At 41.3% G+C, this 22518-nt stretch overlaps 1 protein-coding gene across 1 annotated transcript in view; it reads left to right on the top strand.

Annotated features, from left to right (window-relative positions):
• C14H11orf65 (chromosome 14 C11orf65 homolog) overlaps window positions 1-16885 on the top strand; it is a 75443-nt gene extending 58558 nt beyond the window's left edge. The window contains exons 7-9 of the mRNA XM_005579535.4: window positions 6688-6858; window positions 13802-13857; window positions 16601-16885. Coding sequence (XP_005579592.2) covers window positions 6688-6858; window positions 13802-13857; window positions 16601-16755 — 382 coding nt within the window. The 3' untranslated portion in view covers window positions 16756-16885. The remainder of the gene's footprint in view (window positions 1-6687; window positions 6859-13801; window positions 13858-16600) is intronic.
• The last annotated feature ends 5633 nt before the right edge of the window (window positions 16886-22518 follow it).

Genomic DNA, 22518 nt, shown 5'->3' with positions numbered 1-22518 from the left:
TAAGGATCTGGCATATAATTGAAGCTTAAAGACATTTGAGCTATTCTTTCAAAAATGAGAGACAAGTTACTGTACCTTATACTGTCCATCTTGAAGAAGCACAACGCTTAGAGGCCCTCTCTCGATTTGAGAGCTAACGTATGACATATTTTGGGGATGCTGCTCCAACCTCTTTACTAGGTGATCTAATAAAGCAGACTGGCTCCAGTGGGACATGGAGCAAGAAAGAGGTGTGTAGCAGATCCACAATGTGGTCAAGCTGCCCTACAACTTGGGCTTTATGGCCCAGCAGTCCCAACAGCATTAAAAATGTCCTTGGTAGTGAAAAACTGTAGAGTCTCTAAAGAGACCTAATGGGAGAATCACAGCACAGACCTCTAGGGTTTAGGAAGAAGGTAATGAATTCCTTCCTCTGCCAGAAGCTATATTCCATTTGAAAATCTGTTCCAGATTTGCAGCTGGGTCCTGGTAGAGACTGGATGCTTGATAATAGGGTACCAAGTGCTATGATCATGAACTGACCTGGGATTTATCTAATCAATTAAACCATAAAATTGAGAGTATGTAGCACTGTTTCAGTATAAAATAATGCGGTCTATATGGGAATGAGTCTGAGAAGGTCCAAAAGGCCCAAGTAAGCTGCATGTGCAGGTGGCTCAGACTCCTGCAACTACTACTTAAGCTGCATTACCTCCACATCGTCTCCATACCTTTGGCTTCACAGAGAGTCCCCATGACAAGTTAACAGGGAGGAATATGTTGGAGAAAATAAGTTGGATCTGTACAGGATGCTGCACCATCTAAAAATGGAGAGTTACTGATTTCAATTCCTCAGTTGGCCCAGAAAATGATCAAAAGATATCCTTCCAGTGAGCACAACTTCAGGTGGTATGTTTGGTTTTCCACTTCATTTGAAGAGGAAACAGCCTGAGGTAGGCATCTCATTGACTGTGCTGACCAACATTTGTAGTTTCCCAGCTGATCAACATTTGCAAAGAATAAAATTGGAAAATTGGTGAGTATAGGTCAGGGTAGAGGTATACTCAGAATGGATACAAAGTATATTTCTGTCCATGTGAATGCTCTCCAAAGGGCTTATATGAGGCAGACAGCTCTCAGTATCAGATGGACAAGATGAACCATCTTGTGAATGTCAGCTTTTCCCCCTGGCACCTCAGTGGTTGCACTGTGGAGTCTTGTCCAAAGTGACCAGGATTACAGGGATGGAGGCTTTATATAGACTCAACAACATGGTCTTTCCCTCACCAAAGTTGTTCTGGCTACAGTCACCACTGACTATATATCAAAGGCTATTGTTTTGCTCCCAGTAATGAGATATGCTGGCTAGTTGGTGACAGGATGATTATATTAGACCATTCCCATAATAGAGGAGGCATCCATTTGTCCTCACAATGATAGACAAATATTCTGGATATTAATTTTATTTATCTGCCTGCATTACTTCTGGCAATAATACCTCTCATAACATAATGCATTATCCGTCATTATTTTATTTCATACAACATTGCCTCTAATGGGGACCCATTAACAGCAAAGGAAGTGTGGTTATGGGCTGAGAGCAACAAAATTCCCCTACCATATGTGCCATCACCTAGAAACAGCTGGCTTTGACAGAGTGGTGGTATGACTTGCTGAAGTGCCATTACAGTACCAGCTGCGAGACAGCATCTGGGTAAATAAACACAGGAAAGAAGAAGTAAAATGCATATTGTTCTTCAATGCGCATGAAAAATAATATGCATTTTACTTCTTTCCTGTGTTTGTTTACCTTAACACAATCCACATCTGTAGCTGAGCTCTGTATTTCTAATTATATGGGCATTTCTGTATCAAACTCAACAGTTCCAAAACTGAATTTCTGATCTTCCCCATCATAAAAGTTGCTTATTCTCAGTATTCCTTCTGGTCTCGGCTTATGACACCACCATTTAGCCAGTCATCCAAGCCAGAAACAGAGGGCTTACCCTAGATTTCTCACTCTTATTAGTGCCTACATGTAATCTGTCATCAAGTCCTATTAATTCCACTTCCAAAGTATCTCCCAAATCTGATCTTTTCTTTCATTCTCCACTGTAACATCTCATTTTTCATCTAACTTCTGATTAGTTTCCTAGTCTCTAGTCTCTTCGTCTTCTCTGTATAAACACTGAACTCTATAGAAACACTGTTTCTTTTTTTTTTTTTTTTTTTGAGACGGAGTCTCCCTCTGCTGCCCAGGCTGGAGGGCAGTGGCCGGATCTCAGCTCACTGTAAGCTCCGCCTCCCGGGTTCACGCCGTTCTCCTGCCTCAGCCTCCCGAGTAGCTGGGACTACAGGCGCCGCCACCACGCTCAGCTAGTTTTTTGTATTTTTTTTTTTTTAGTAGAGACGGGATTTCACCGTGTTAGCCAGGATGGCCTCGATCTCCTGACCTCGTGATCCGCCCCATCTCGGCCTCCCAAAGTGCTGGGATTACAGGCTTGAGCCACGGCACCCGGCCGAAACACTGTTTCTAAAAAATAATTTCCTTACTTAAAACATGTTAAGGACTCCCCATTACCTACACCCCCCATGATATTTCCTCTCCCTAGAGTGCTCAGCTGCATGACAACGACATCTTCATCTTTTGATACTTGGCCCAAGTATCTCCTTCTGAAACCTTCCCTTACCCACCTAGACACAATTAGGTACTTCCTTTTGATGTGCCCCATGGATGTTTTATATACTCATTGGTCACATTTTTGCAATTAACTGTGTATTTGTCTGCCACCTTCACTAGACTTTGAGTCCCTACAGAGCAGAGACTCTGTTCCATTTATTAGCACAGGATCTCAGACATAGTTCATGTTTAATGAATATATGTTGCTTATAGAATAAATAAATGAATGAATGATTTTTTTGACAGGATGTTCCATTTCCTTTTCATAGAGTTGCAGGGAGTGAATAAGAAATTTACTTTGTGTGCTTTGTTCATTTATGGCATTTAAGCACTCTTCATTCTGACTGTTGCTGAGAATCAGTAATGAACAAAATCAACAAAATTTTGATTTTTTTCCCCCTATCTTACTAAAAGAATTCTGGCTTTTAAATCTTGTCCCTTCCTGTGTCCTATAGATCTTAGCTTTCCTCAACCTCCTTTGCAACTTAAGCTTTGATTCTTCCTAGGTCTTTGTTGTTTTAACTTCTCTCTCTGTCGTGACATTTAGACAAACATTTCTTATAATGTTTTTTCCCTCTAAATTTCCTAGTTTGGAAAGAATATAAGATCGTGTTAAAGTAAATACAACTAAAAATATATTGCAAAATTACCCATGAAGACAAAGTTTATGTCTTTTTTTTTTTTTCCAGAAAGAGTCTTGCTCTGTTGCCTAGGCTGGAGTACACTGGCACCATGCCATCTCACTGCAACCTCCACCTCCGGGTTCAAGCATTCTCCTGCCTCAGCCTCCTGAGGACCTGGGGCTACAGCTACATGCCACCACACCCAGCTAACTTTTGTAGTTTTAGTAGAGCCTGGGTTTCACCATGTTGGCCAGGCCAGCCTCAAACTCCTGACCTCAAGTGATCTGCCCACCTTGGGCTCTCAAAGTTCTGGGATTACAGGCATGAGCCACCACACTAGCCAATTTTGTGTCTTTTAAAAAAATCACTAGTTTGTTTATAAAACAAATTATGTTTATAAAGTGATCTTTTATTTCTGATCACTCTATTTGAAACACTGTTGCTGCTTGCAAACCTGTTATTTTATCAATATACCATTTAATTATAATAGTAACTAATTTTAGAAGAGTTCAAAATCTGAGAATTAAATTATTTGAACAATTATTATGAATCTCTTGAAAACAGAGTGCATTTTATTCTTCCCTAATAAGAGAAAAAAGATATCTGAATTGTTATATATCACTGTTGAAAAAAGAAAAATAAGAGGCCAGGCACAGTGGCTCACGCCTGTAATCCTAGCACTTTTGGGAGGCAGAGGCGGGCAGATCACTGGAAGTCAGGAGTTTGAGACCAGCCTGGCTAACATGGTGAAACCCCTCTCTATGAAAAATACAAAAATTAGCCAGGCATGGTGGTGCGCTCCTGTGATCCCAGCTACTTGGAAGGCTGAGGCAGGAGAACTGCTTGAACCCAGGAGGCAGAAACAGTGAGCTAAGATCTTGCCACTGCACTCCAGCCTGAGCAACAGAGCATTTGCTGTCATGGATCATTATCCATTTAAAATCTGATGAAGTCGAAATTTCATGAGGGCAAGGATGTATCTTCTCACTGTTAATAGCCCTACCACCCAATACAATGTCAACCTATGGTACACAGCTTACTGTGTACCAGTCATTGTTCTAAATGCTTTACATAGATTTACACTTCTTTTTTTTTATTATTTTAAAAAATTTGGGGGGTTGGGCTCAGTGACTCACACCTGTAATCACAGCACTTTGGGAGGCTGAGGTGGGCAGATCACAAGGTCAGGAGTTCGAGACCAGCCTGGCCAATATGGTAAAACCCTGTCTCTACTAAAAATACAAAAATTAGCTGGGCGTGGTGGCACACACCTGTAGTCCCAGCTACTTGGGAGCCTGACGCAGGAGAATTGCTTGAACCCAGGAGGCGGAGGTTGCAGTGAGCTGAGATCACATCACTGCACTCCAGCCTGGGTAACAGAGTGAGACTCCATCTCAAAAAAAAAAAAAAAAAAAAAAAAAAATTGTAGAGATAGGTTGTCCCTATTTTGCCCAGGTTGGTCTTGAACTCCTGGGCTCAAGGGAGTGTCCTGCTTTGGTCTCCTGAAGTGCTGGGATTGCGGCCATAAGCCACCATCCGTGCCCATCCCATATGGATTTATACTCCTAAACCTCTCAAGAATGCTAGGAGGAAGTAGTGTTATGATTACTTTTTTTTTTTTTTTTTTTAAGAGATAAGGCCTCGCTCTGTTACCCAGCTGGAGTGCAGTAGTGCAATCATAGCTGACTGCAGCCTTGAACTTCGGGGCTCAAACAATTCTCCCACCTAAGCCTCCCCAGTAGCTGGGACTACAGGCATGTGCCACTGTGCCTGGCTAATTTTTTTATTGTTTGTAGAGATGGGGTCTCACTATGTTGTCCAGGATATTCTTAAACTTCTGGCTTCAAGTGATCCTTCCGCCTTACCCTCCCAAAGTGCTGGGATTATAGGCATGAGCCACCACACCTGGTCCTGATTACCATTTTAAGGAAGAGGTCAGTGAGGCCCAGAAAGGCTAGGTTATTTAGCAAAGATTATATAACACAGAACCAAGATTCACATCCAGATAATTTGATACCAGAGTCTTACTCCATATCACCACTATGCTGTTTCCTAATCAATGAGTGTTTAATTAATACACAAATACAACTTCATAATAGGTGACCCTTTAAAATGGCTACCAATGTAGATCTTAAACACCAAAAAAATGTTTTGATGATCTCGGTAAGGACTACTAACTTCTGTCTAGTTACTCAGCTCATTATCAGTGAATATGTTATTTTATGTGTTCAGCTCTTTTAAGACAGGCAGTGCTGCAGAAGGAGGCTGAACTTAAGACTAAGGGTCTGAATACTGGCTCTCACAAGTATTTACTGCTACATGATCTTGAAAATTTCTTTACACATTTTTTAAATTATTAATCAAGATGAGGGTCTCTCTGTAGCCCAGGCTGGTCTCAAACTCCTGGCCTCAAATGATCCTCCTGCCTCAGTCTCCCAAAATGTTGGAATTACAGGCTTGAGCCACTGTACCCGGCCTTGAACAATATTTTAACTTCTTCAGGTCTCAGTTTCTTTATCTCTAAAAGGGGACTAAAAATAGCTGCCACAAATGGCTGTGTCTTTTCTTCTTTCTTTTTTTTTTTTTTTTTTTTTTTTGAGACTGAGTCTTGCTCTTGTCGCCCAGGGTGGAGTGCAATGGCACGATCTCAGCTCACTGCAACCTCTGCCTTTGAGGTTCAAGCGATTCTCCTGCTTCAGCCTCCCAAGTAGCTGGCATTACAGGGGCCAGTCACCACACCCGGCTAATTTTTGTATTTTTGGTAGAGACGGGGTTTTGCCATGTTGGCCAGGCTGATCTCGAACTGCTGACTTCGTGATCCACCTGCCTCGGCCTCCCAAAGTTCTGGGATTATAGGTGTGAGCCACTGCGCCGGGCCTGGCTGTGTCTTTTTAAAGAGAATTAAGTAAGAATGTACGAAAAGTACCTGGCACAAATAAAATAGTATATGTTTTCCCTTTACCTCTTCCTCTCTTTCCTTTTTTCACTTTCCTTCCTTCTTTATCTGCTATTAGCCCCTTGATTTTGTAAAATTTCCTTAACTCCTCTAAGATTTATTTCCTCACCTATAAACTGAGTAGGTTAGTTATTTAGTTTCTAAGACCCTTTCCACTCTATAATTCTAATATTCAACAATTTAATAATTTAGTTTTTCCTTGTATCATAAAAATGCAACTTATTGAGGGGTGCTTTGAAGTTAGTGTGGTTGATTAAGTTGTGTTTTTTCCCCCAAAAGATCCCATCACATAGATCTTGGTTTAGATGCATCTGAATTATATAGGATGAAAACTTTATTCAGTATGCAAATAGTTTTAATATGTAAATAACAACAATATATATCTCCTGTATCTACTTGTTATCTCCTATTTCAGAAGATTTATGTCTCTTTCCCTTTCCTCTGTGTAGGTACTACTCAGGAAGTCTGGAGGCTAAGTCAACACATCGTGAAACTCTAGGACTAATTCACACTGCAACAAAGGGGCTGATAAGAGCTTTTGAAGATGGTGGGATAGATTCTGTGATGGAATGGGAAGTGGATGAAGTGCTGAACTGGACAAACACACTGAACTTTGATGAGTAAGTACATGTTGCTATTCTTGGGGAACAAGGGCAGTCATCATATATTTTTCTAACATTTCCTATTTCCGTGTTGAATCTTGGGGCCACAAACAATCTTCAAAGAAAAAAATCCGGAGTATAATTTGTCTAGAAAGAACAGAAGAAAAAATGAGGGGTAAAAAATGACTGATACAAAAATAGTAAACAAAAAATTAGACTTAGGGCTCTTTATTCCTAGACTTTATTCTTATGCCTTAGTCTGCTTTGCTTCTTACTTTGGGATTTAGAAAAAAGGCTAAGAGCATGAAATTAATAATACAAAGGTTTTCTTTCATCTGTATTCCCTAACCTTTCTGTATGAGACACTAAAACGTTATAATTTTTCAGCGATGTACTGTGGCCCTTGGAAAACATTTTAAAGATTTCTTTTGTAGTGGAAATATTTAATGTAGCCCATTAAGGAAATGCAATCAAAACCATAATGAGATACCACTTCATACCTACTAGGAGAGCTATAATTAAAAAGACAGATAATAAAACGTGTTTGCAAGAATGTGGAGAAATTGGAACTCTTATACACTGTTAATGGGAATGTGCAATGGTGCAGCCACTTTGGAAAACAATCTGGCAGTTCCTCAAATGGTTAAACACAGAGCTGCCATGTGATCCAGCAGCTCCACTCCTAGATATATACCCAAGAGAAGGGGAAATACACGTCCACACAAAAACCTGTGCATGAATGTTCATAGCAGCATTAGTCATAAATAGCAAAAAAGCAGAAATACTCCAAATGTCCATCACCTGATGAATGGCTAAATGAAATATGGTAGATCTACACAGTAGAATATTATTCCACAAAAAAAATAAGTGGCCTGGGCGTGGTGGCTCATGCCTGTAATCCCAGCACTTTGGGAGACCATGGTGGGCAGATTGCTTGAGCCCAGCATTTGAGACTAGCCTGGGTAACATAGCAAGACTCCATCTCTACAAAAAATAAATAATTATCCAGGCCTGGTGGTGCACAACTGTAGTCCCAACTACTCAGGAGGCTGAGGTGGGAGGATCTCTTGAGCCAGGAGATAGATGCTGCAGTGAGTCATGATCACAATACTGCACTCCAGTCTGGGTGACAGAGTGAGACCCTGTCAAAAAAAAAAAAGAAAAGGCCAAGTGTAATGGCTCACGCCTGTAATCCCAGCACTTTTGGAGGCCAAGATGGGAGGATTGATTGAACCCAGGAGTTTGAGACCAGCCTGGGAAACATGGTGAAACCGCGCCTCTATTAATAACAGAAAAAAGAAATTAAGTTCTGATATCTGCCATAACATTGATGAGTCTGCTAAGTAAAAGAAGCCAATCACAAAGGGTCACACGTTATTTTATTTATATGAAATGTCCAGAACGGGCAAATCTGTAGAGACAGAAAGTAGATTAGTGGTTTCCTGGGGCTGGAGAATTAACTAGGGGGAAGGGGAGGTGGTGGCTATGGGGTGCAGGGTTTCTTTTTGAGGCAATGAAAATGATTGAAAATTCATTGTGGGCCAGGCATGGTAGCTCACGCCTGTAATCCCAGCACTTTGGGAGGCCGAGGCGGGTGGATAATTTGAGGTCAGGAGTTCAAGACCAGCCTGACCAACATGGTGAACTGCTGTCTCTACTAAAAATACAAAAATTGGTCAGGCGTGGTGGTGGGCGCCTGTAATCCCAGCTACTCGGGAGGCTGAGGCAGGAGAATCGCTTGAACCTGGGAGGCGGGGGTGGCAGTGAGCTGAGATCGCTCCATTGCCCTCCAGCCTAGGCAACAAGAGTGAAACTCCATCTCAAAAAAAAAAAAGAAAAGAAAAGAAAGAAAAGACAAGAAAAGAAAATTAAGAAAATTCATTGTGGTGGTGGATGCACAACTCTGCAAATATTATACTAAAAGCCACTGGATATTATACTTCAAATGGGGGAATTGTATGGTATATGAATTATACCTCAATAAAGCTACTTAAAATGTTCAATATTTACTCAACTACAGTAAAGAATGTGGATACTGCATGAATGAAGAGGCAGAAAAATTTAAATGGAGATGGTGTAAATAAAGAAATGTCAGAAAACAGAAATCAGTAAAAATGAGATAGGAAAATGGGGTAGGGAAAATCAAGGTAATGGTCATTGAACAATAGAACATGAAAAAAAGAAGCCAGAGGAAGCAGAGGAGAGAATAATGATGCAAGGAAAGATAAATAAAGAAAAAGGGGGAAGAATGATAAAGGACAAAGGAAAATCAAAACAAGAATAATAGAAAAAAGAAGATACTGATGAGAAGGATAGATCAGAAAATAATAAGGACAAGATAAAAAATAAAGGACTAAGTATCCATAGTAGATGCTTTAAAATATTTTTAAATAAGAAGAAATTGCTATGATTCAATAACCCCAATATTTTGTGCAGACCTGAGTCTTGAGATTCCCTACAGACAGCACGTCTGTAGTTTCTGGGACACTGAACAAATTGCAGATGGTAATAATGATGGAAGAAATGACAGCCAAATAAAGGACCTGGAATGCCTTGCTTTTACCTTTCTTCCTAAGAGTAAAAATTGCTGGATGGAGAAGAGAGGGAAGAAAGGGAAAGAGAGGTAGGGGAGGTCCATTTTGAATGAGTTTCCCAGGACTGGATAGAGAATTTTCTCAGGTGAGCTTTTGAAATCCTGCTCTGCCTTTCCCTTGGCTGATTCAAGCTAAGGGCCGGCAAACAAGTACAAAAAATTCATACCAGATATTCTATATTCTGTCATTACTGTAATATAAAAAGAATAAAACCACTGAGTTCAAAGGAAAGAAAAAATAGGCATCTGGGTCCACGTAAGACTTTCCCCGTCATCATTGCTAAGTGATAATAGGTGAAGTCTTAATGGCTTCCCTTTAAAAAACGAAAAACTGCTGGGCGTGGTGGCACACACCTGTAATCCCAGCACTTTGGGAAGCCGAAGCGGGTGGATCATGAGGTCAGGAGATCGAGACCATCCTGGCTAACACAGTGAAACCCCGTTTCTACTAAAAATACAAAAAATTAGCCGGGCAAGGTGGTGGTCGCCTGTAGTCCCAGCTACTCGGGAGGCTGAGGCAGGAGAATGGCATGAACCCAGGAGGCGGAGCTTGCAGTGAGCCGAGTTCGCGCCACTGCACTAAAGCCTGGGGATCTCAGAGCGAGACTCCGTCTCAAAAACAAAAACAAAAAACAAAACAAACAAAAAACAGAATAAACCAGTAAGACTTGAAGCGATTTCTTCATAGCATGTAGGAGTGGGATGGATATACCTAGCTTTCAGATGATAAGAGCAACTGAAAATTTCCATTTAAAAAAATGCAAATACCTTGTTTCCAAGTTATGTATAACTTCTATCAGTTTATTTTCTAAGCTGAGGATACTTGTAATTTTGTACCATCAATGTGAACCTTAGCAAAGTTTTACATTGAGCCTTGAACAACAAACATTTCAGATGAAATTTCAAGTGTGATTATCTGGGTATATTTCAGTAGCACTACTTGGCCACAAACACTGATTATCTCAGTAAGACTAAACTTTGCAAAGGCCTTCCCCTAGCTAACTGCAGACATTAGGCATTAGCCCCTTCTTTCCAGCACATTTATGGTCTCCACAGTCTACTTCCCCGTTTGACCTTTGTAGACCTCTAGATAGTTGTAACTGGCTTGGGGTGACATCTTGTTTGATGAAAATTTAAAAGTCTGACATTTGTCCCTTCTAGAGAATTGGTAACCCCTAATTCCTTGGAAAGTATCCTTTAAAGTCTATGGACATTTTTCTATAGTTGGACAATTAGAATGGCATAGATGCCTTGAACACTGATATTTAGTGATAACAGCCAGTTTCTCCCCAAAGGCTTTTGTGCTAGTGTGTTACGACAGACCGATGCTCTCCTGAGATGAAGCCATGTCCATCTTCAGATGTGTACTGCAACTATTAACCGAACATTATTATTATCATTTGGAAGAATGGATAGAGCCAGTTTCACTTGTGGACTCAAACACACTAATGAGTACTGTTGCAAATTCCTGTATCCAGAGCTATGTTACTGCAGATGTTTAGAAACTAGAACAGTCCTCACATCACCATCACGGAGTTATGCACAATGCCATAGGACAGCTACCGTGGCTCTTGCTGGCATTCATGCATTCATCCTAATGGATATTCAGATGTTCCTCTTCCAGGATCATCATGTTTTTCAAACAGCAAGTGAATTGTGACATACCTATTAAGCAATCACCAGCTAGAAAATACTAAGTAATTTCCTGATAGTCTGTTGGTGAGAGCTCTGTGCCTATGTCTGTTATGGATAGTATCTATATCTGAAGCTGCTCCTTTGATTTCTAAGATATGTAGTTTTGTGACCTCTCTGGCTAGGGACTTTTTCTGAGCTCTTAAAGTGTTAAATTTGTAATTTAACAAAGGGATTCATTGTAGAGTTCACACACACTTGATTCTGTAACTATTTTCTAAAAATTTCTACAAATTTCTTAGAAAGATCAGCTGTGTGATATAAACAGCGTGGTAATGCTATCATCAGACTTGCTTCTCTGTCTGTAAAACTTAGATTTTTGTAAAACTTAGATTTCTTATCAATTACTGCTGGTATGTTCTTTATGTGAAGTTCTTTTTAAAATAATGGAATAAAAGTCATGTGCTAATCTTGAATAAAGCAGGGACAGTGATGGGCCTAGCTATGGTATGGTTTGTGCCCCAGATTGTCAGGGCTCAGCATACTATCGATCAAGGTCTTTTATCTTGGTTTCTTGAAGGTGGTGGCATGAAAGTCTTTTCTGTGTATAAATCCAAGCAAGCAGGGTGAGTCTTTATAGTGCTCCTGAGCAACCACTGAAAGCTCAAAGTCTGCTAAAATTTAAGGTCAAACCAAACTGAATTGCCTACTGAGAGATTGTGGAAGGAGTTTATACCACCTGCTCTTGTCCTGCATCCTTTCATTTAAGTCACCCGGCAGTATCCTATTTAAGGCCATTGAAGGAAGTTCGCAGAGCACCAAGGGGTAGCAGTAGTGAGAAGGAGCCAAATTCAGACACATCTGATTGTAATTAAATACTGTTGGACAGGCCAGGTGCAGTGGCTCACGTCTATAATCCCAGCACATTGAGAGGCCAAGGTAGGTGGATCACTTGAGCCCAAGAGTTCAAGACCAGCCTGGTCAAAATACTGAGACCCCATCTCTACAAAAAATTAAAAAGTTAGCCAGGTGTGGTGGCATGCACCTGTGGTCCCATCTATTCAGGAGGCTGAAGCAGGAGGATCACTTGAGCCCATGAGTTTAAGACTGCAGTGACCCATGATGGCACCAGTGCACTGCAGCCTGGGAGACAGAGTGAGACCTTGTGTCTATAAAAAGAAGTATTAAATACTGTTGGAAGTATATACCTTCCTACTGCAAAAAACTTCAGGAGCCCAGGGTTGACAGAAGTAAAAAGAATTCAAATGGAATAAATAATTAGAAAATCACAGTGTCACTTTGGGAGGCCAAGGCAGGTAGATCACCGGAGGTCAGGAGTTCGAGACCACCCTGGCCAACATGTTGAAAACCGGTCTCTACTAAAAATACAAAAATTAGCCGGGCGTGGTGGCAGGCGCCTGTAATCCCAGCTATTGGGAGGCTGAGGCAGGAGAATTGCTTGAACCCGGGAGGCGGAGGTTGCAGTGAGCCGAGATCACGCCATCGCACTCGAGCCTAGGGGACAAGAGCGAGATTTCATCTCAAAAAAAAAAAAAAAAAAAAACAAAGAAAAAGAAAAGAAAATCACAGTGTTTTCTGAATTACATGACAACTTTTTTTGCTTCTTTTTTTGAGATCTCGCTCTGTCACCCAGGCTGGAGTGCAGTGGCGCCATCTCAGCTCACTGCAAGTTCCACCTTCCAGGTTTTAGGCCGTTCTCCTGCCTCAGCCTCCCGAGTAGCTGAAACTACAGGCGTGCACTACCATGCCTGGCTAATTTTTTGTATTTTTAGTAGAGATGGGGTTTTACCATGTTAGCCAGGGTGGTCTCAATATCCTGACTTCGTGATCCACCTGCCTCGGCCTCCCAGAGTGCTGGGATTACAGGCGTGAGTCACCGCACTGGGCCAATTACATGACGATTCTAATTCTCCACCTCTCTGTGCTAGCTCCTTTTCAGCACCTCCTGTAACCAAATCCTGACCTGATTTTTTGATTAAAGTGGGTGCAGTTGTAAAGGCAGCTTAGGAAAGTGGAATATGGAGCCTAAGGTGAAGTAAGTCTTAGGAAACCTGCCTCTTGGTGCTTTCCATCATCCTCACAGAAGGTCGTACCTTGTTCTTCCCTATTCCACCTCTTCTCAGGCAACCCTGTTCTCTCTATTTTCAGTCTCTGTTCAGGAGCTAAGGTGACAGCTGCATTTACCCTACCTGAATGTATCTCTTACGTGTTCTGGACACTGAAAAGACAGCACTGCTGTTCTAATGAGCTCAGAAACTAGACACTTTAAATTTCCCTTCATATATCAGAGACAGTGGATCTGGCAATCCAGAACCAAGGAGAAAGTTTTTGTTGTTGTCTCCAGGAGAGTCTTCTGCCCATGCTTTAAATTTAGATGTTATTAACTAACATCTTAGTAAACACTCAGCTGAGGACATGATTTTGCAGGAATTCATAGGATAAAATGAGGAGGCATGCTAGAGGGAGGTGAAAGAACACTAAGTATGGCAGATGGTGGGCACCATTTTTATACCTCCTTCAACTCCTTGTCCTGAAGGTTCTTAGCTGGATGTGAGCTACTAGGAGGTGGGAAAGTCATGAGAATTACACATGGAGGCTAGTGAACATGCCATCATTAATCTAAGATTTCTCAAAAGAAAGTGGAATTTTAGACGTAGTCTAAGTATGTACTAATGAATCGGTTTAATTTAATGAATGCTCACATAATGTGCTTAGGTACATTGCCAGCTGGAAGGAAATTGCTACAAGCAACTCTTCGGCTAATTTCAAAGGTAGGTGATTTTTAGCAGTACCTTATAGGAAATTCTCGTGAACAAAAAATGCATTCCACACACGTATTTCTAGGCATTTAACCTTTCAGTAATCTGCATAGTATATAAATTTAGATGCATTTGTTAAGTCATTTTTACCTTTGTATGTAAGATTGCTATTTGGGAATAGAGGGAAATGTCCTATATTATTTAAGGTTGAATAAAATGATTTTAAAAATATGAATCCTTTTTTTTTTTTGAGATGGAGTCTCACTCTGTCGCCGAGGCTGGAGTGCAGTGGTGCAATCTCGGCTCACTGCAAGCTCCGCCTCCCGGGTTCATGCCATTCTCCTGCCTCAGCCTGACTGCAGGTGCCCACCATCACGCCCAGCTAATTTTTTGTATTTTTAGTAGAGATGGGGTTTCACCATGTTAGCTAGAACAGTCTTGATCTCCTGACCTTGTGATCTGACTGCCTCGGCCTCCCAAAGTGCTGGGATTACAGGCGAGAGCCACTGCACCTGGCCAAAATATGAATACTATTTTAAAAGTTACTAGTCAGGCACGGTGGCTCACACCTGTAATCCCAGCACTTTGGGAGGCTGAGGCAGACGACTCACTTGAGGTCAGGAGTTCGAGACCAGCCTGGCCAACATGGTGAAACCCTGACTCTACTAAAAATACAAAAATTAGCTGGGCATGGTGGCAGATGCCTGTAATCTCAGATACTCTGGAGGCTGTGGTAAGAGAATTGTTTGAACAGGGAGGTGGAGGTTGCGGTGAGCCAAGATTGCACCACTAAACTCCAGCCTGGGTAACAGAGTGAAAAAAAAAAAAAACAGTTACTTATAGTTTTAGTAATGATTTTTCATGAGCAGACTTCATTTGGTAAAATAAATGCCTCAAAATGTTGAAAATAGTTTTTAGATTCTAGGCCACTATTGTTCTGCCAGTAGTTAGTAGTACTGAAATGCTGAAAGGGAAAGCCAGCATGTTGAAGAAGAGTGTCATCAGACCCCAGAAACGCCAATAATTTTAACATAGCCAAAGCCTAATGATGGTGTATGAGTTCTGTCCCAGTAGCAGATAGGAGAAGCAGTAAAGCAAAGAGGTTAGGATTGTGGAGTTTTTTGTTTGTTTGTTTTTGTTTTTGTTTTGAGACAGGGTCTCACTCTGTTGCCCAGGCTGGAGTGCAGTGGCCCAGATCTCAGTTCACTGCAGCCTCTGCCTCCCAGGCTCAAACGATTCTCCCACTGCAGCCTGCTGGGTAGCTGGGACCATAGGCACACACCACCATGCCCAGCTAATTTTTGTATTTTTGTCAAGATGGGATTTTGCCATGTTGCCCAGGCTGGTCTTGAACTCTTGGACTCATGTGATCTGCTCATCTTGGCTTCCCAAAGGATTGTGGAGTCTTGATTCAGAGTGCCTGGGTTTGATTTTTGGCTCCACTCTTTACTGGCTATATGATCTTGGGCAAGTTACTAGCTCAGTTTCCTCATCAGTAAAATAATAACAGTAGTACCTGGCACATAGGTTGTGAGAAAATGAGATAATCATGCTCAGAGCTTAGAATAGTCCCTATCTCATAATGCATACTCCATAACTATGAGCTATCCTTAGTATTTACCAGTCCACCTATTTCCAGCTCATTGCCACCCACTCAGCCCAAGTTGCCTTCATCCCTCTACAGGCTTCTGCAATAGCCTCCAAACCAGTGCCTCTCCATTCCCTTCCTGCACAGTAGATAGTGATCCTTTACATATTTAAATCAGCACAGAGACCCAGCACAGTGGCTCATGCCTATAATCCCAGCACTTTGGGAGGCCAGGTTTGGAGGATTGCTTGAGGCAAAGAGTTCAAGACCAGCCTGGGCAACAGAGAGAGACTCTCACGCTACAAAAACTAGAATGTCAGCAGGGCATGGTGGCATGCATCTGTAGTCCTTGCTACTTGGGAAGCTGAGGCGGGAGAATTGTTTGAGCCCAGGAGGTGGAGGCTGTGTGATTGTGCCACTGCACTCCAGCCTAGACAACAGAGTGAGACCCTGTCTCAAAAAAAAAAAAAAAAAAAAAAACAGGAAACAATATAAATTACTGAGTTAAAAGAAATTACTGTGAAAAGAAGGAAAGATATAGGATGGTAGTTGAAAGGAGCACAAGAGCAAGTGAAAATTATTTTAAGTAGTGGAGATTTACATAACTGCAGTCAGTGAAGGTGATACATTGAAGATGTTGGCATTAGAGAAGAGGAGAATGTGTGTCACTTCTTCAAGAAGCAAGAGAAGATTTAGAAACATGAGCTCTTGAGAGGAAAAGGGCATCTCTCCCTTTGTGAATAAAGAAGTTAGCTAATAGTTAATTACAGAGCACCAACTAAATGCCAGATGCTCTAAGTTCTTTACATGCACTGTCACATTTAATTCTTGCAGGAATATGATGAAGCAGGTGCAGTTATTATCCCCATTTTACAGATGAGAACACTAAGACTTAGGTTAAATAATTTGTCCCAAATTACACAGTTAGTTACTAGTAGATCAGACCTAAAACCCAGGTCCTGCAGAGCCTTTTGTAGGGATGGACAGTGATATGTGGGAGTGAAAGTGGGATGAACTCAGAAATTTGGAGCATTTCTGGTTTCAGGTGAAGATATTTGCTTTAAGAGTGATGAAAAGGAATGTGAAACAGACTGACACACAGTAGCATTTTGAATGAACATCTTATTATATCTGGTATCTTTCTAATCATTTGTCACTTCTCTTTAGGATTCAGGTTTGATGAAGCACAGAAAAACATATATGACTATGGAGGAGATATATCAAAAATGCAAATGGGAACACCAGATCATACTTATTGTGAAAATGTTTATCAAGAACCAAATGTAACTAGATTAACACCTGATTCTACTTATGGACTATAAAGTACTTTATTTCTATTCTGAGTTATAGACCTTTGAGCCCTCCATCCATCAGTTATAGTCAAGGGATAGTGTATTCTGACTGGAATAACTTGTGTATATATTCTGGGCACAGAATCTAGCTCAGTTAAGTAAGGAAAATTGAGCAGAAATAGAACACTGGACTGACTACAATGATCATGGCAAATATAGAAATTGTTCCTAGTATTCTGAGAAACTGTAGTATTCTAACAGTTACACTTAAGTAAAGAGACTACATTTAGATGCAAGAAGCTTCAGACTGATTATTTTGCATGTTTACTTGAGGCATTTAGTGCAATCACGGAAGGCAGAGCTTTCGGTCCCTTTATCCCATATCCAAGTGTGCCTTGCTTCTTCCCCCATCTCCCACTTTTATCCTCTCATTACTCCGTTTTTTTCCTTCACTGAACTTTTTTCTTTCTTCCTCTTGATTCTGTCTGCTTACTCATTATAGTTGTCTTTGCAATTCTGTTTCTCTCATACTTAGTTACTGCCTGTTTTATGTCATAGTTATTTCTTTCGTTTCTTTTGTAATGTTGTTTATCTTTCCTTGTTTACATTTTTCTCTTTACTTGCTTTCATCAATGTTGCGCTTTCCTTTTTTCATTTTCCTTTCTAGATCATTCCCCTAATCTCAGTTTTTTGGGGCCTACGATTTGCCTTCACTACTCTGCATGCAATACAATTCTTTGGATTCCCGTTCCCTTTCTTCCAGGTTAGAGCAATGAATTAGTTTTTTATCACTGCATAATAAATTACCCCAAGACAGCAGCTTAAAGCACTAAAAGTTTTTATCTCGTTCAGTTTCTGAGGGTTAGGAAACTGGGAGTGGTTTAGTTGGGTGGCTCTGGCTTGAAGTCTCTCAGGAGGTTGCAATAAAGATTTTGGCCAGGGCTGCAGTCAGCTGAAAGCTTGACTGGGTTGGAGAGTCTGCCTACAAGATGGCACACGTGAACAGTTGTTGGCAGGAGGCCTCAATTCCTTGATACATAGACCTCCCCATAGGATAGCTTGAGTGCCCTCATAACATGGCTGAGCAAGCAACCTGAGAGAGAGAGAGAGAGAGCAAGGAGGAAGCCACAATGCCTTTTAAGACCTAGACTCAGAGGCCACACACCATCCCTTCTGCCCTATTCTATTAATTAGAAATGCATCAAGTCCAGCCTATACTTATGGAGAGGGGAATTAAGCTCTATCTCTTAAAAGGAAAACTATCACAAAATTTGTGAATACATTTAAAATCAACACAAAGAGAAAAGGAACAATCTTAGTGGTTCCTTTCAAAGGAAACCATAAGACATTGGTACAGATAGTTTATTTAGGAGATGATCCCAGAAAACACAAATTAGAAATTAGAGAAATTAGAAATTAGAGAAACGGAAGGGAGAAAAGCCAAAAAACATTTGTGTTAAGAATGGGTTATTGCTGTGGGTATCCAGGCCTCAGTTTGCTAGGAATGCTCTGAGGAACCATACAGAATGCACTTCAGAATTGTCCTGCTAGTGGATGGAGAAACCAGGTATTTATCTACCAGCATGAGGAGCCAAACATGACCAGGCAGCAATCATAGCTTTAGGTTCAGTGGAATCCTTATTGTTACCTCCAGGGGAGCCATTCCCTCACTGGATACAGGGAGGATAACATGTAACCAGTGGCTACATGGACTCAGTTCTGCTGAGTCTCAACTTGTAGGAACAAGAAGCACAAATTCCCAAGGGATCACTGAGAGTAGTGGTGAGAGGGGCCAACCTTATTTCCATCCCTTGGTTCTTGGACCCGTATGTCATAACCCTATTTAAGTTATTTAGACAGAGCACCATATAATGGCCCTTGGTTCAATGTATATATCACATCCTGGAGGAAAATGCTTCAACCTAGCTGCATGTCCTACTCAAGCTAGAACCTTAGGTTACTCTTTAACAGGCCAATTTAACACTCTAATAGTTTCTGGATTGTGTGGCATATGATAGGACTAGTGTTTTCCATGGTCATATACTCATTTTAAAAATTTCTTTACTGTAAAATTGGTCCCTTGGTCAGAAAGCCCATAATAGTAAATCATGCATTTTATAGGTCCTTAGATAGTGGTTCTGATAGAGCCACCATGGTCAAGAAAGGCAAATCCATACCTGGACCAAGTAGCAATCCCTGTTAGGAATGAATTGCTACAATGTCCAAATAAGAATGGGTCTGTTATAATCATGTTGCCACCAAATAACTGATTGGTCTTTTCAAATGATGGTGCCATATCAAGGCCAAGTGTCATTCAGCAGTGGAAGCAGCTAGATTAGTTTTTCTGAGAAAAGGCCCATGATTTTGGGCCCTTGGCTTCCATCCATGCCATCATGACTCCTCTGTACATGAGCTAATTGCATAAGGACTAGGGTGGCCAAGAGCATGTTGGCTGGCCCTCAGTGCCAAAGTCACCTTATCCATCTGGTGGTTCAGTGTGTCTTCTGTAGTGGATGCTCTCTGGTAAGCATAAAAGTGATAACTGAAGATCCACACCTTATAAGTCAATCGTTATGACATTTCCCAGATTTCCTTGTCTCTGATCTGATTTTGCCCTTTCCGAGTTAAGTACCTGACCAATGAGTCAAACTATTGGCCACTGCCCAAGAATCCATGTATATCTCTCCTTAAGGCTACTTCTTGCTCAATAAGAAGTGAATGACCAAGTATAGTGCTCAAAGCTTTGCCCACTAGGATTTTCCCTTACCACTATTCTTTTTTTTTTTTTTTGAGACGGAGTCTCGCTCTGTCGCCCAGGCTGGAGTGCAGTGGCCTGATCTCAGCTCACTGCAAGCTCCACCTCATGGGTTCACGCCATTCTCCTGCCTCAGCCTCCTGAGTAGCTGGGACTACAGGCGCCCGCCACCTCGCCCAGCTAGTTTTTTGTATTTTTAGTAGAGACGGGGTTTCACCGTGTTAGCCAGGATGGTCTCGATCTTCTGACCTCGTGATCCACCCGTCTCGGCCTCCCAAAGTGCTGGGATTACAGGCTTGAGCCACCGCGCCCGGCCACCACTGTTCTTTAGGGCTATACCTAAGTGGGGCTGTAGTAAGGCATCAATCCAGTTTTAGCTTGAGCCAACTCATTCATGAACAAGGCCCAAGTTCATAGGGAACTTCTCTACCTTGAGTGACGTACCATAGTATACCATAGTCAGTATCATCAGTGTGGGCTGAGAGAGAAGCATTTGGGCAACTGAATTAGGTGACGTTGAGATGAGGGCTCTTGCTGTGTAACTTACTTGTGCTTTTCAAATCTGCTGGAGATAATTCCCAAATGTCTCATGTAATGGGTATCTACTGTGTCTGCTAGATCTGACCATTCACAGCAAATAAGCTTCCCCCATGAAATCTGTCAGATATTATCCCTTTTTGAGAAACTATATCCATGACTATTTACTCTCCAAGACATTCCATGTAACATTTATCACCAAGCCCTGCTTAAGGAGTAAGAAAGTAAAGCAGCTGGCCTGTGCTCCCTTCACCTTGTCAAGGGAACTTCTAGGTATATCTAATGTTATTTGTCCTTGTATAGAAGTTCCTTAGCAGGCTGACCCTGAGTAAGGGTTACTTAAATAAACCCAGGAGCTATGGATTTCTGAGGCATGGCTTCCTGAAGAATGTTATTTAACCTATACGATTCCATGGGGTATCAAATTGAGACGTTTTGTGATTTAAATATCCCTGCTCTGTGTAATGCAAACCCACAAAACCTTTACTGGAGACCTAATCTGTTATTCTAGGCCAGATAACCCATGTTCAGTGTGGCTGAAGCTCCACAGTCCAGCTGTCCCAGACCTTTCTCTGCCTTTTCTGAGCCTCGATTCCCTGTATCATTGAAATTATTTGTAAAACTTCATACTGAATGAAATCTTTATGTGAATCTGACATGACAATCCAATCTTTTGTTAGTTCACATACTAATATCATCACGTAAATACCTGCTGAATTCATGTATTTCATCTGTGCTGTCACAAACATAGACCATGCTACCATCATCTTTTGCTAACTGGTTTCTTTGACTCAGGTCTTGTTTTCCACACCACAGCCAAAGTGATCTTTCTAAATACAAATGTATTTAATTTTCTTCACTTAAAACACTTCAGTGCCACCTCATGGCAGCCAGGTTAAATCCAAACTTTTAAATATAGTTACAATGTCCTTGATGAGTGATATGGTTTGGATTTGTGTCCCCGCCCAAATCTCATGTAATTGTAATCCCCAGTGTTGGAGGAGGGGTCTGGTGGGAGGTGATTGGATCATGGGGGTGGGTTTCCCCCTTCCTGTTTTCATGATAGTGAGTTCTCACGAGATCTGGTTGTTTAAAAGTGTGTAGCGTGTCCCCTTTGCCCTCTTCCTCCTGCTCCAGCCATGTAGGACTTGCCTGTTTCCCCTTCACCTTCTGTCATGATTGTAAGTTTCCTGAGGCCACTCAGCCATGCTTCCTGTGCAGCCTATGGAACCAGACCCAACTTAATCTCTTTTCTTTATAGATTACCCAGTCTCAGGTAGTTCTTTATAAGCAATGAGAGAACAGACTAATACAATGATCTTGCCCCTCTTTACCTCTCCAGACTCACCTTTCTCCACTTTCCATCCCCATACTATTAATATTCCATCATCTTCATTTGCACTCTATAACCCAGCCATATTGAAGTTTTCAGTTTTGTAAATGCACGATTCTGTCTTCCCACCAGCTGATTGCCCTGTATGAAATGCTCCCTCATCAGTTCCTCCAATACCATTTTTCCGATATTCTATGGAATATTGGTGAGTGTGGTTGTCCCTTGGCATCCCCAGGGGATTTGTTCCGGGCTCGCACAGACACCAAAATCTGCGGATGCTCAAGTCCCTTACATAAAACAGTGTCATGTTTACATATAACCTATACACATCCTCCTATATTAGTTTAAGGCATCTCCAGATGACTTGTAATACCTGATACAATGTAAATGCTATATAAATAGTTGTTATACTATATTGCTTTAAAATCTGTGTTATTTTAATTGTTATATTGGTATTTTTTATGTTTCAGATATTTTTTATATGCAGTTGGTTGAGTCTGTGAAGGCAGAACCCTCAGATATGAGGGCCAACCATGTTTATTTGGCTGGAATTAACACAAAAAAAATCTGATTAATAGTGATTTAAACAAAGAGGACTGTTTTCCTCAAATAGGCTATTCCACAAGTCACGTTTGTTCAGCTATTTAACGATGCCATCACATAGCAAGGCTCTTTCTACCTTTTTGCTCTACCATCTTTAATATGTGGCTTGTTGTGTTTGAGCATGTTCTCTTATGGTTGTAAGATGGCTGTGAAAACTCCAGACATCATGTCCATGATAGACAGAAAAGGGGCACCATAGCAAGTTCTCCTTTTATCAGAAAAGCAAAAGCCTTACTAGAAGCCCCTGCCTAAGTCACCTTAGGCGTCGCTGAACAAAACCGGGTCACAGGGGCACCCTTGGCTAAAAGAAGCTAGAAAAGCAAAAATCTGTCTTTCAGCCTCCACAGTGGAAGGAATAAAGGACTGGAGATGACTGCTGGGTCAAAGGAACAGAGTTCACCACACTCTCCAGTCTGAATTACTATATGTTCCCCAAAGCACCTTGTACTTTTACCCATCATGACACTTAGCACATTGTATCTTTAAAAAACTGTCCATAATCCTAACAGACCAATGTTTATACCTCAAGTATAAAAACAAATCAGCCAGAAAATCTATTATTTAA

The sequence above is a fragment of the Macaca fascicularis genome, chromosome 14 (assembly GCF_037993035.2).
Source record: "Macaca fascicularis isolate 582-1 chromosome 14, T2T-MFA8v1.1".
Classification (NCBI taxonomy): domain Eukaryota; kingdom Metazoa; phylum Chordata; class Mammalia; order Primates; family Cercopithecidae; genus Macaca; species Macaca fascicularis.
Note: the sequence above shows the minus strand (reverse complement) of the source record. Positions and strands in the feature narration are given on the sequence as shown.